Source organism: Boleophthalmus pectinirostris, unplaced genomic scaffold, assembly GCF_026225935.1.
Source record: "Boleophthalmus pectinirostris isolate CB_2022bp ecotype Guang Dong unplaced genomic scaffold, ASM2622593v1 HiC_scaffold_18, whole genome shotgun sequence".
NCBI classification, from domain to species: domain Eukaryota; kingdom Metazoa; phylum Chordata; class Actinopteri; order Gobiiformes; family Gobiidae; genus Boleophthalmus; species Boleophthalmus pectinirostris.
Window position 1 is genome coordinate 39343184 of NW_026571133.1, and position 15194 is coordinate 39358377.

The window sequence follows — 15194 nt, forward strand, 5'->3', positions numbered from 1 at the left end:
CTGGGCTAACGCACAACTGATAGCGTTATTGCAAATGGTGTAACCCTGTAATTAAACCTGAGATGTGCATTAGTCCGTAGACAAGCTCCGTATCTCTGAACACAAGCCCTCCGTTTTGCAGAGGGGATGATGCGCGTGACATGTCCTAGCCAAATGAGCTACACGCCTACACATGCTAACAAAAGCAAAGTCACCCGGTGCAGATAGCTACAGAAGCGCGTTCATTAGTGCGAAAATGTGCCCATCGGCATGCTGGGTAATTGTGACACCACCGCGACACAAGCTGGCCTTGCTCCGAGCCAAACAAATAATCGGGTCAGGATGTGGTAAAATGCTAATAGTGGTGTTTATTTATGAAAGAAGAAGGGAAAAAAAGCTACTACAGCCAGTAGTTTTGTATTAAAATGCATGGAATATATATAGATAATAGAAAAACATAAAAATAGATTCAAAACAGTACATTTTTGAGGAATTTTGAACTTCAGAAATCAATATTTTACCCTAAGAACTAGCCAGGTTTCACTTTGTGGAAACCGTCTAACCTTGCAGCATTAGGATTTGTTCGCTCGACATTAGGCAGATACTTTTTTTATTTAACCAATTGCTGCTATTTGGTCATGACGTATGTAATGCGCAGCCAACGGGGCTAACTGGTATATTAAGATTTTCCCAAATCTCGTAGGAAGAAGGACAATAACGTCTTTCCCCTTGATAAAATTCACCAAACATTCTCTTTGTTCTGGCATTAAATCCTCGATCTCAGGAATCATTGACAACACTGAATATATGGCTCTTCGCTGACTGGCTGGTGCCCGGACTTGCGCTTCTGGGGTTTTTACAAACTGTCTAGTGTATTCTGATTCCTGACCTAGTCACTGGAGAGAAATGAAATTGCGTGGAGACACTAGGTGACGCCAGCCTGGCTACTCACGTGACCCTGATGACACACAAAATTCAGATGGGGGCAAGAAGTTTTTTGGTCTGCTTCAAAACACAACATAGTGGGTAACAGTGAGTACGCTAAAAGTTTGAACAGGCCGGCACAGACCCTCTGCCGTGAAAAAATAAGTCTAAATATAGGTTATGACCTGCACGATATGGAGAAGCCGGACTTTCATACAATTTGAATGATTTTCCTGGCGCTACAGTCCTTTTATTACACTGAGCCAAATAAAAGCCTAAACTATTTGGAATTAAAATCAGCCGCTGCATTTGGATAACCTAAAATAATGATAAAACGCCAAATTACAGCAATAAACTATTAAAATTAGCACCACGTAAAGCAAAAGAAAAAGCACTGTAATGAACAAATGCTGGATGGATATGTTTAAATTCATACCATGGAAAATTCCTGGAAAAGCAATAACTTCTCCTTTTAAACAGAGTCTTTTTTATTAGAAGTATGCTGATCAGACTGACAAACTGCATACAACCCTTCTTCTTTTTTTCTTTGCCTTCTTTTATCTCATATATGTTTTTTTTTTTTTTTCCTCAGGAGTGTACGATGAAGGTGCAGGAGGGCAAGTTCAAGCTGCAGGACCTGCTGGTGGTGCCCATGCAGAGGGTGCTCAAGTACCACCTACTACTGAAGGTACCACGCACCACAGCAGCGCTCACATACACCGTCACATAGTCCTGATATGGATGTGTTATTTGAGCCAGAGGTGGAAATTTCTTGTTTCATAAATAAAGATAACATAGAATTCAAAGTTATTTAAGGCATTTGGTTTAAAGTTCTAATACTGCGCAAAATTGACCCTTGAGAACTTTGTTAGACAGTTTTTACCACTTCAAAAACATACCTGGAGTTGTGTTTTGTTTCTTTCACACATGTTTGAGTATCCCTATATTATTAGTCTGTCTACATCGCCAAAGCTCAAAATGCTCTCTTCTACCTTGTGATGTCATGAAGCGGTAGTTTTCATGTTAATAGCTACTTTTTTTCACATAAAAGGTGAGGCAATAGACCTTTTTCACTATGGCCAGAAGTGCCGCGATGTAGGGTAAATGTCACTTCTGATTAATGCCTTTCTATGGCAAAATATCTGTGGAAATGTCTTGCATATTTTCCACCAGCTTCATAAATCTGCCCCATCACCAAGTCTTCATCCAACAAGGTCCACAAAGGACATATTCTGTCCATGAAGGATTGATCCACAACTATCAAGATAAGAAAGACAAAAACTTAAAGGCAAACAACGACGATGCATTAGTGAACTACTCCTGAGCAAAACTAGCATTATGGTCATGAATAAAACATAAGTAACAGAGAGATTTGTACAGTTTAAATGCTAGTTTAACATTTAAACTGCTCAAATCGCTCTATCTATGCTCATAGATAAGCACAAACCAAACGATTGACACCATTTTGGGCCATTTTTAGAACATTTTGAAGCTTCCTGGGGGGACTAACTGACCCCAATTTGACTTGTAAAAAATTGTTAGTATTTCAAAAACTAAAGCAGCACAGACTAAACTTTTTACAGCACAAAACAGCACAAACGAAACACGAACGATTGGCATAGTTTTTGTGTAGTTTTGTGTTTGATGGGGGTCCAACTTCACGCAGATGTGAGTGAAACAAAACACAACTCCAGTTCTGTTTGTGATGAGAAAATTATGACATAGACCACAAAACAGCGTAATATGGGCCCTTTAACGCATGTGTATTTCAGTTTCATGACAACAAATCAGTACTTTCACTTGTTGGACATCACAATATTGGCTGTGTTGAACTTTTTACCTTTAGTCCGTTTGAAACTCCACTGACTCCCCATTGTCCTCAGAAGTACCAATACTAACGCCGTGTATTCAATCACATATTCGTAAAGAGCTAACGAAGCCCTTCCTGTACATATGCAAATGCCCCAGCCCACTCGCTGCTCCCTCTGTTCACATATACAACCACGTGACCGCTGTAATATTCTCCTGATTAATTGACTCTCCATTATGGTGTGTTTACGGTGTGGGTGTGAAGGGAACGCGGTGTCATGTGATTGTAACGTGTGGGCTAATGCTATTCAACATCTTGGACTTCAGTTTAGTTTAGTGACACGTTTTTAAAAAGAGACATAATACGCTTTACACAGGTTTAAAGCTACCATCTGTAATTCGACTGGCTGACCCACCCCTTGTTTTAGTGTGACAGATCGACACTAGACAGACTTAAAGACCAGGTGAGGGGAGGTGGGAGGGGCCAAGTGATGTCAGGGGGGAACAGGTTTCACATCTGCCAGCTACTGGTGTAAGAAAAACAAATAAACTCACAGATGGTAGCTTTAAAGCAGACCCATTACGCAAAATTGTACTCTAGGCGATGTGCGTAAGAGTGTGGATCGGGCTGAATTTTTCTGTCTGAGCCCGACCTGAATCCGATCCGAGCCCAACAGGCATTAAGATATTTGCGTCTAAACTTGGCACAATTAAAATCACACTATTTTCACAGGCCTACTAATGACACACGTATGATATTGTTTGTGTGGCCTCTAACGGACACAGAGACGCAAAATACAAACTCGGGATGTAGCAGAAATAATGAGAAGACTTTAAATTTACCACTTTACGAGAGGTGAGTAATAAAGTGCTGCATCTCATCCACATTATCCGTAGAAATTGTCCTGCAAATAATGACTCCAGTCCACAAAACGGCTCTTTTAATCCAGTTTGAGGTATTATTTTAAAGGCGAGAGTAGTTCCTCACATGTGTCTGTTTACATCCACACAGCGCATGGATCGAGATGAAGCTGCAGATAAGCGATATTGACTCTGTACTTTATCGCCAATTTTTTACGCTTTAAAAATCATGTATCCGAAGCTCTGCAGTACATTTCACAAATAACAATAACACAGTTTTCACTTGTATCTAAACTAGAAGTGCAATAATCTGATTTTTTAAACACTTAAAAAGTCTCAAAGCGAGTCATTTTTCTGTAGACAGAAAACAGAAGACGCGCTGATGTGTCCAAGTCCGACCCGAGCCCGAATATAAGTTCTAAATATTTGTCCCGTTCGGACTTAGGTCAGGTTTCCATGATTTAATGCATTGTTTCCCAAAGATGGGTTCGTGACCCTCAGGTGGGCTGCAAGAGATTTATATATTTTTTTTGTATCAAAACAAAATCTAGTCAAGTTAAGATTACTTGAATTAAGAAAGTTTTATCATGATTTGAAACAAATTTCATTTGACAAGTAAAATGATCTGCCAGTGGAACAAGACTTTTTGTACTTAAACTATGAAAATACATCTGCTGCACTTAAAAGTGGAAAACAACAACTTTTTGCACTTAAGAAACAACAAAACAAAATCTTATGTTGCTTAAATGAATAAAAAACACTTGGTAGATCATTTTACTTGTCTAGTTCAATCAACTCAAACCAAATAAAATGATCTTCATTTAAGTCATTTTAACTTACCTAGATATTGTTTTGTTCCAGTGTAGGTCTGCAATATACAGTTGTGACACATGAGAGAGCGAGTGACTATTTTGTTCCAGTATTGTTGTTTCAATTGAATGCTGAAAAGAAAAAGAAATGGGCTACATTTAATGTCCAAATAGGCGACTTATGGATCCTTTTATTGCTCCTTCAATGAATGACTGTTTTTTATTGTTTAAAACTTGAGTAATACTAATTGTTCAGAGACACGATCACTCAGTCAACAATAAAATATTCTCATGAATGTTCAATAATGCTCAAATCCACCTTTATTTAGTGATTTACGAATAATGTTTATTGACTTGGGTCGCGAAGGTTTGTGACTTTTAAAGTACGGGTCCCTAGAAAAAAAGTTTGGGAAACACTGATCTAATGTACATTAAAAGTCAAAAGTTTGGACCCTAGACTGTATGTAAATAGACATCACTAACCCACTAGCCGCTGCATTCAAAATAAAAAGTGAGCATGGGCACGCTTCTGGCTCCATCGACTGCAGCTCCAATTCATTTTGTACTGAAAAACCGTCGCCCCTTTCTCTGTAACTGCTGCAGTGAGCCACGCAATTTTGCTGTTAAAATTATCGTATTAACTCGCTCTGCATGATCCTGGTGTTTTTAATTTGCTATTTTATCCGTGAATAAGTTCCTATTCCTCGGCCCCGAATTCGTTCCATAACTGTTCACATTTTGAGCTTCATTTGACTGGAGATGAACGTTACGGGTCACATCACACTGCCTTAGTCCACTTCTTTACAGTCTATGGTTTGCACGCAGAGTTTTGTACATGATCTGGCCTAGAGTGTCTTCTTTAGATCATGCAAGGGACTGAAACATGGAGATTTCACTTCTAGTCTCTCCAAATGGTGAACTAAAGGAAGCGGAGCCCTTTAGACATGTTTGCTTTCTGGTGGTGACCTGGATTTGGTTTGGTCTTTAGCTCTCGCACTGGTTTTCCGAAGACGAGCTTGAAGTAAAAAACAACATAGCCTAAATATTTCAGCTTGTTGTATTTGGGTGGTGCATCTTTGTACACATTGTTGATTTGTTTCTTCGCCTCAAACCTCCCGCTGACTTGATTCACTGACATGAGTTTGAGCCAATGCTGCCCAATCAAGCATGAGCTAACCCGATTAGCACAGTCCATTTCACCGCTCCTCCGCTCCGGGTAAACAGGCCTATGGGACTGAGGCTATGTGCACAACAAATACAACTGATGACCGTGGATAATGCATACAATCTATTTAATAAAAATATGAATGTGATTTCATTTAATTGAATTTGGAGATGTCTTTTCTCATAAGTAAACTGAACATATTTTTCAATGTTATTCAAGACATTTGGTAATGAATTTGGTCATTTGAAGAGCAAACTATGAGCGGCATGTAGTACTTTCATACTTTCATTTAAGTAGGACATTACATGCAAATGAATATTGTGCTTTTAGAGTTTAAAAGTCTTATCTTGACTCTTGTGAACTTTACATTTTGTTTCATTCACACATGTTTGAGTAATCCTGCATTATTATTCTAACAGCTCCTTTTACCTTTAGTTCAGTAGAAATTCCAGGGCTGAAATAATCCAAATGATTCTAGTGAAGGTGTTTGATGTTTAAAAACACAGTGGAGCCCTTCATTTAATGTACCATATTTTTCGGATTACAAGTCACTTTGGAGTATAAGTTGCACCAGCCAAAAAATGTGTAATGAAGAAGAAAAAAATATATGTATAAATCGCGCTGTACTATAAGTCGCACATTTTGGGGGAAATGTATTTTATAAAATCAGAGACCAGGAACCGACATTTCATCTTGAAAGACAAGTTATAGTCGTAACAATAGAACAAAGAACAAAAGGCTGTTAACGTTACATGAACAGCTCTTCAGATAAACTATAGCATAAACAACAGAACAGAACAAGTTTACCAAACTCTCCATCTCACTCCAAATCACTAAATCCATTCAGTTCTTCATCTTCTGTGTCACTTCTGAGCAACTCCACAACCTCTGGAGGTGAACGGAGCGCCACTTCCTCTTCTGTGTAGCTGTCTCTGACTCAGCATCAGTTCCAGTTAGAATTATTCTGGCCTTTCTGAATCCCAGCTGGATGGTTTCAGTTGTCACTGAAGTCCAGGCTTTGTCGATCCATTCAATGACTTCAGGAATCCAGTGACACTCCCGGTTGCCATGAAGCTGTGTTCTCCATCCTCGCTTTCTGCCAGTCCCTCAGTTTCAGGCTCTCTCCAAACTTTCTTTCTGGTGCTCAATTACTGTTTTCGGCTGCATACTTCACTACTTGCAGCTTGTAAACTGCAAAATCTGATTTTCTTTTTGGGGGCATTTGTGTTCAGTCAGTTCAGTTGTCTTTTTGCAGGAGACATGCGCAGTAGAGCGAAGTGACAGTGGTACAGGAGTAAAAGTAGTAGATACTGACACACAAGCCTAGAGCCTCTCGCCACTGTCAGTGTGAAAATTTTAATATATAAGTCTCAAAACCACCCAAACCATGAAAAAAGTGCAACGTATAGTCCAAAAACTTGTATTCAAATTGTAACAAGTACTTTATGCAATAGGCACATTATGCAAAGGGTACGAGCAAGCTAACACGCAGTTCTGGAATGCATCTGCACTGGGGTCATTTTGCTCATATACTGCAGATGGGAAAATCAGGTGCAGGGAGTTTAACATGTGGGAGTGCAGTTATTCAGAAGCAGACCTTGTGAAATCTATTTTTAAGTGATGTTTTGAAACCTCTGTAAAGAGGAGATTTGAGCTGGAGACCTCATGTTCATGTGTTATTTACCTTTTGGAGGAGCAGAGGGTTGACTCAGCTGCATAGTGTCACATGTCAGCAGTCTCAGGCAGGTGCTGAATATTTGATAGATTGGTCGTGTTTACCAGTGTTAGGATTACACACACAGAAACATGGTTATGGACAGAAAAAGCTCCTCACATGGATTATTTATGTATTGGCACATTATTAAAATTGCATTACTTAGAGGGCCCATATTCCGCTCTTTTCAGATCTATGTTATAATGTTGTTTCCTCATCACAAACAGACCTGGACTTGTGTTTTGTTTCATTCACATGTTTAACACACAAACCCTGCAAATTTAGGCTGAGTTCTTCTCTCAAACTAAAAATGCAATGTTCCACCTTGTGATGTGATACAGGACATGCTCCAATGTGTTTTTAAACTCTATACACCTTCATTAGAATCATTTGAATAGTTTGCCAATCTCCACTGAACTTCAGGTAGCTGTTAATATGAAAAATACTGCTTCATGGCATCACAAAGTGGAACAGAGCATTTTGTGCATTGGACATGTGGACAGACTAAAGGCAACTACACACACTACAGGAGAATTGGCCCAAATGAGACTGCAATTTACTTCTGCCCGTATTCAGGGAGGCATGACCCGACTTTGTGCGATTCTAAAGTCACAATGCATCTCATATGTGGTGTCTGAGCTGCTCTTTCATATTGTAATCAATATAACACAATAACAGAGTGTCATTGTCAAACAGAGTTAGGAACACACAGACGCAAGATAGAAACTCAGTAAACACCGAAAATAATTAACTCACCTCTTGTAAATTTGTAAAGTTAAACTGCAGTATTTTCATTCATATTATCCATAGAATGTGTCCTCCACAAACAATGACACCCAGTCCACAAAACTATTATAGCACTATTAATCAAGTTTGAGGCATTCTTTAAATGTAAAAAGGCAAGAGTAGTTCCTCATGTGTGTCTGTTTACATCCACAGAGCGCTCAGGTCGGGATGAAGCTACAAATTGGCGATAGTGACTCTTACTTCCTGTAAATTTTTTTCACAACCTTCTGTGCATTAAAAAACATTTATCTGAAGTATTGCACCACATTTTACAAATAATAACAGTTTTGTCTCGCATTTAAACTAGAAGTACAATGTTCTGATCCTTTGAACAGTTAAAGAGTCTCAAAGCGAGTCATTTTACTGTGTCCGAGTCCGATCCAAGCCCGAATATAAGGTTTAAATATTTGTCCCAACTTGTCGGAACTTCGGTCAGGTTTCCATGCTCTAATGCATTGTTCCCCAAAGACTGGTTCGTGATCCTCAGGTGGGTCGCAAGAGATTTTGTTTGGATCGTCTTACCACAAAACAAAATCTAGCCAAGATGAAAGAAAGTTTGATCATGATTTGAGTAAATTTTCACTTGACAAGTTTACGAGTCTCAATGCGAATGGTTTTACGGTAGAGAGGAAACAGCTGATGCAATGTGCACTCACAACTTTTAGGCCTGTGGTATACAACCAGACATATCCAGCCAAATATGCAGCAGTCTTCACGATCGGAGATTTAAAATCTCCTAAGATTCTCCTCGTGTCTGTTGTGTGCACGTTTTTTCGCACATTTAAAAATCGTTTAAGACCAAAAAATCCTGTAGTGTGTGTGTGCGTGCCTTAATAAAGAATTACTAAAACATGTGTGAATTAAACAAAACACAACATTTGTGTATTATAGGATCCTTAAAGCCCCACTGTGGAATTTTTCATCATTTTGGTTGTATTCATTGCACGTAAAAACATCCTTGGATCTCCACAAACTTAAGTCTTGTTTGGACTGGAGAAGGGCCTGCTTGTTTCCATGGAGACTTTTAAAAAATTATATTATAGCATCATCCTGGACCTAGACCTCAACCTAATTTCTTCTGCTAATAATAATAAAAATCTAAATGCAATTTCAATCAGGAGCAGCATAAATTCACACTAAGTAACTTTTTTTGGACGGAGGGTTTGTATATGTTTTTATAGCTCAAAGATCTGTCGTGAAACATGGATTCTTACTGTAATTGGGGTTGCCTTTCCACAGATCTAGCCTATAACTTGGCCTGGTGATGTCATCTTCTCATCTCTCTCGTCTTTGGATTTAGATATGTTTAAGGTTGTTAATTCTGCCGCTGTGGTATTTATACAACAGGAACCTCTAGGACAAGGAAAAATTATTGTCTTTTTGGTAAATTTTGACCCTTTCAAATACACGCGCGCCCTTACAGACCTCATAACGTAAACATATACTGTCTCATTGCAGTGTTTACATGTTTTACCTCCCGGGCGCATAGAAATCTCCGTCTCACTGTGGTCTGTAATTTGAACGTATGCTGATGTAATGCGACGTATTCCTCGCATCAGTGACACGTCCATAATCAGCATAAACAGCGTCTGAGTAATGTATGCGAGTGGGCCCTATATTCTCATGCATATTTAGTCGAAAGAGTCACGCAATAAGCAAGATCTATGCTGACTCACCGCAAACGCCGTTATGAGAGAGACATTGTTTTTATTAATGCGGATTCCACATTATTTCCTTGCATAAATATGTCCCATGATATGAACACATTTTGGCTCAGCGCGCAGTAGCACGCTATCTTGCTCACGGTGTCTCAAAGCTGTCAGTCACTTTTATTAAATTTGTAAAATATAAAATAAACAACCGATTAAAATTCAAATTAATTCATGTAAAAAACTACCCAATTATTATTATTTTTAATGAAGATGACATCAGTTTGTGGTGGAACATGTTGTCACATCCACCCAACTCCTGTCCAATGTCTTAGCTTTAAATATTTATGAATTTAAGCATGATTCAGTAAAACAAAACAAAAAAACTAATAGATTTACAACTGGATAGGAAATATTGATGCTTATAATGTGGTCTATTTTATTTTATTTTTTAATATATTGGAAAAAGGTTTGTGATGACAGCAAGAAATGATTGAAAAGTTTTAAAGAAAGTGTACCATAATTTCCGGACTATAAGCCTCTAATTTTTTCTCACACTTTGAACCCTGCGGTTAATAAAACGATGCGGCTAATATATGGATGGATTCTTTGTTTGGCACATTGTCCATTCATATATATGGTTTATGATTTGGCAACACAGCAGATGTGCTCAGCCTGAGTGCAGAAAGTGTTGTCTGTAAACTTGTTCATATGTGACCTCAACAGTCTGTTGTTCTCTGTTCTATTGTTTTTACTATAACTTGTCTTTCAAGATGAAATGTCGGTTCCTGGTCTCTGATTTTATAAAATACGTTTCCCCCAAAATGTGCGACTTATAGTGCAGCATTTTTTTTCTTCATTACGCATTTTTTGGCTGGTGCAACTTATACTCCAAAGCGACTTGTAATCCGAAAAATATGGTACATTAAATGAAGGGCTCCACTGTGTTTTTAAACATCTAACACCTTCACTAGAATCATTTGGATGATTTCAGCCCTGGAATCTCTACTGAACTAAAGGTAAAAGGAGCTGTTAACATGAAAACTACTGGTGGCAATATAAACAGAATAATAATGTAGGATTACTCAAACATGTGGGAATGAAACAAAACAGAACTTCAGGTATGTAAAGTTCGCAAGAGTCAAGATAAGACTTTTAAACTTTAAAAGCACAATTTTCATTTGCACGTAATATCCTACTTAAAAGAAAGTATGAAAGTACTACATGCCGCTCATAGTTTGCTCTTCAAATGACCAAATTCATTACCAAATGTCTTGAATAACATTGAAGAATATGTTCAATTTACTTATGAGAAAAGACATCTTCAAATTCAATTAAATTAAATCACATTCATATTTTTATTAAATAGACTGTATGCATTATCCACGGTCATCAGTTGTATTTGTTGTACACATAGCCTCAGTCCCATAGGCCTGTTTACCCAGAGCGGAGGAGCGGTGAAATGGACTGTGCTGTCTGTGCAGTTACACATGGATCTAGGGTTCACACGTTGTTACACTAGCTCGTGATATTGTCAGTGCACTCAAATAGTTTATCGCCGTGTGATAAAATAAGTTATGATGCAAAAATGAACGTTAGTGAGGCGAATACGTCTTACATCCATTCATGTTCTTCCGCTTATCCGGGGCGGGTCGTGGGACAATTCTCCATTAATATACAAAAACGTGATGCAAAACAACACACTATAACTTCACAAACCTGATGCGATGTGCAGTAGTTTCATTAGTGGGTTGTGTTGTGATGGCGCTCTGAAGGGGCAGTGACTTAGCGTAGAGAGCAAATCCATAAAAGGTAAATTGATGATCTAAGTATGTTATGTTTTAGCAGTTAAATCCCCATAGAAGTATAATGCCCTTCTTTAACGCATAACACATTTGCATCTTTATTATTGTATTTAGTCTATGTATTGTGTTGTATTTTATTGTATATGTATTTAGTATTGCAGTATTCTTACAGTATTCTCTGTTCCCAGGAACTTCTGAGTCACTCCACGGATCGGCCGGAGAGACAGCAGCTGAAGGAAGCACTGGAGGCCATGCAGGTCAGACCCTCCCTCACCCTCCATATTTAAAACGTTTATATAATAACTCCCCATGGCCCCGGGTCCCCAAAACACTGCTAAAGCCTTCACAGGGCTACAGTTGTACGCAGAATGGTAAATGTAGCGTGAGGAGACATGTGTCAAAATGATTTATGTCCAAACTTTGAAACGCTGGCTGTCTCTTTTAGGACCTGGCTATGTACATCAACGAAGTCAAGCGAGACAATGAGACGCTCAAGAAGATTAGTGAGTTCCAGAGCTCCATAGAAAACCTGGTAAGAAGATGATGACAAGTTTGATTAAAAATAATGTAATGAAGTTGTGCTTTGTTTTATTCACATGTTTGAATAACCCTTTATTATTAATCTGTCTACATCTCCAAGGCTCAAAATCCCCTTTTCCACCTTGTGATTTCATGAAGTAGTAGTTTAGTTAGTTTGCTTTCTGTTCAGTAGAAATGTAGCCAAGCTGGAACCACCTAGTGCCTTCACTCAATTTCATTTCTCTCAAGAGACTAGGTCAGGAATCAGAGTACACTAGATGGTTTGCAAGAACCCTGGATGTTGTAGATCTCGCACCGGCCAATCAACAAAGAACTGCGAAGCCATGACGTCAAACTCAGGCGTCTGTCTGGGTCTTTTGTGGTACAGCACAACAGTAAACAAAACAGTCAAGATGGATGTAGACGAAGCCAGACATTCTGTGTTGGCAATAATTCCCGAGATTGAGGATTTAAAGCCGAAACAGAGAGAATGTTTGGTGAATTTTATCAAGGGGACAGACGTTATAGCCCCTTTTCTTACCGGATTTGGTGCATTACATACGTCACGACCAAATAGCAGTGATTAGTTAAATAAAAAAAACAAACCCGCTTACTGTTGAGAGAACGAATCCTAATGCTGCGAGGTCAGACAGTTTCCATGAAGTGAAACCGGCTGATGGATCAGGCTAGTAGAAATGGGCAATTCCAGGTTGAAATTATCCAAATGATTCTCGTGAAGGTTTTCAAAGTTTAAAAACACAGTACACTTCCTGTATGTGTTTTCTGTTTGAGAGAAGAACTCAGCCTAAATATGCAGGGTTCATGTTAAACATGTGTGAATGAAACGAAACACAACTCCAGGTATGTTTGTGATGAGGAAACAACTTTATAACATAGACCAGAAAATAGCCTAATGTGAGCCATTTATAGCAGGCATCAAGTTGCGTCATTTAGTTCTTGAAATTTGCCTGGAATCCAGAATATTCTTCGATACTTTACAGAGATGTGAGTCTGGTGCCTGGTAAACCTCCAAGATTGAGAGGTGGATTAGCAAATCGAAGACATGCATGGTCTGCTCGTGTCAAAACAAATATAGCTACTTACAAGGAAAAAAGAAAGAAAGAATAAGTATGACAAGGGACTGAAAAACATGGCGGATTTGTGCAGAATCAATGGGTGACGCACTGAACTTAATCTGAAGTGAGAGAAAAGTGATTTTGTTCGTAAATGATGGTGACCAATGAGCTCTTTCACATGCATCACGGATTTTTTTTTGGTTTTTTTTATGATTGCATGATCATGTTTGGTCACACTCGAGCACAACAGAGGGCATAGTTAGCAGACTGATATCAATCTATCAATCAGTAATAGAGAGGCAGTAATACAATATATACAAAATACTCTGCTGATAAGGAAAGCAGTTCAGATGTCACTGTTTTTTTTTAAATTCAATGTCATCTGTTTAAAAGCTTTGTAATCAGAAGGTCATGGATTTAAGTCACACTTGATATCGTGCACTTACTGGTTAAGCTTAATGCCTCTTTTAAAATGATGCATTACATGTCTTTTCTAGTGGAAGGTCTGTCAAATACTTTTCTTAATGGAGATGTTATTGCTTAATGTTACTGAGAGTCGACCCCGCTCACAGTCAGAATAGCATTTTTTTTTTTTTTAGGTATTTGTGAGTTATAAAACCACCTGTAATTGAATAAACGTAAGGTAGAGCTGTTTAATGTCATACTGTGGAACATACCAATGGCATATCCATTGAAACAAGCAGATGATGGACCCCCAAACCAAAAAGTTACATATTACACAGTGGGCTTGCATAATATCATATAGCATTTGTCAAAAGGCAAACCTCAGTTAAAATCCCTGAGTATAAAAGACCCCTCTAGAGTCTGTACAAAATGTCCTCATTCAAAAAGCTCTTACCGTTCCATATTAAGTCCCATGCATTTTCAATAGGAGAGATATCGTTAGCCTGCAGACATCATAATATAGGAAAAAACACCGACCACACATGAACAACATGTCTCTTTACCAAACATTAACTTGTGGACCTCAAAAATTGAAAATAAATAAATAAATTAATAAATGAGCGGCAACCAAATTTGATATTTTGGGGGCCCACATTGTCCCCCTTAATAAATGTAATAATATGACCAAGAATCCACAATAATACAAATGTTCAGCTTCCTAGCTCTATTTTATATGAAGTTATGGTTTCTCAAACATGCTTATAAATTAAGGGTTCAGAAAAAGTGAGCATGGCCCCAAAATTTCAACGGGCCATAACTCAGGAATGACACTTGAGCTAAAATTTGAGATTCTTTCATTTGGTAATTTTAGAATTTTTTTAGATTTTTTTTTTTTCAGCCAAATCTGAGATGGCTCATAGGGGAGGGTCTGTCAAAAGCTTTTCTTAATGGAGATGTTATTGCTTGATGTTGCTGAGAGTTGACACTGCTCACAGTCAGAATAGCAGTTTTTCTCGGTATTTGTGAGTTATTAAACCACCTGTAATTGAATAAACATAAGGTAGAGCTGTTTAATGTCATTCTGTGGAACATACCAATGACATATCCATAGAACCAAGCAGGTGATGGACCCCCAAACCAAAAAGTGACATATTACACAGTGGGCTTGCATAATTTCACATAGCATTTGTCAAAAGGCAAACTTCAACTAAAATCCCTGAGTAGAAAAGATCCCTCCAGTGTCTGTACAAAATATCCTCATTCAAAAAGCTGTTACCGTTCCATATTAACTCCCATGGATTTTCAATGGGAGAGATATCGTTAGCCTGCAGACATCATAAAATAGAAAAAACACCAAGCACACATGAACAACAATGTCTCTTTACCAAACATTAACTTGTGGACCTCAAAAATTGAAAAAAAAATTGGACGCCAACCAAATTTGAGATTGTGGGGGCCCACAGCGTCCCCCTTTATAAAGATAACCAATATTTGACAACAGATTCAGAATCTATGACCAAGAATCCACAATAATACAAATGTTCAGCTTCCTAGCTCTCTTTTTTTTTATGAAGTTGCGGTCTCTCAAACATGCTTATAAATTAAGGCTTCAGAAAAAGTGAGCATGGCCCCAAAATTTCAACGGAAGATTGAGATTGAGATTCTTTCATTTGGATAATTTTAGACTTTTTTT

At 38.3% G+C, this 15194-nt stretch overlaps 1 protein-coding gene across 1 annotated transcript in view; it reads left to right on the plus strand.

Moving 5' to 3' along the window:
* Positions 1 to 15194, plus strand: part of vav2 (vav 2 guanine nucleotide exchange factor) — a 581772-nt gene that overhangs the window by 495871 nt on the left and 70707 nt on the right. Inside the window, exons 10-12 of the mRNA XM_055153246.1 lie at positions 1496 to 1591; positions 11690 to 11758; positions 11947 to 12033. Of these exons, the coding sequence (XP_055009221.1) occupies positions 1496 to 1591; positions 11690 to 11758; positions 11947 to 12033 (252 nt within the window). The remainder of the gene's footprint in view (positions 1 to 1495; positions 1592 to 11689; positions 11759 to 11946; positions 12034 to 15194) is intronic.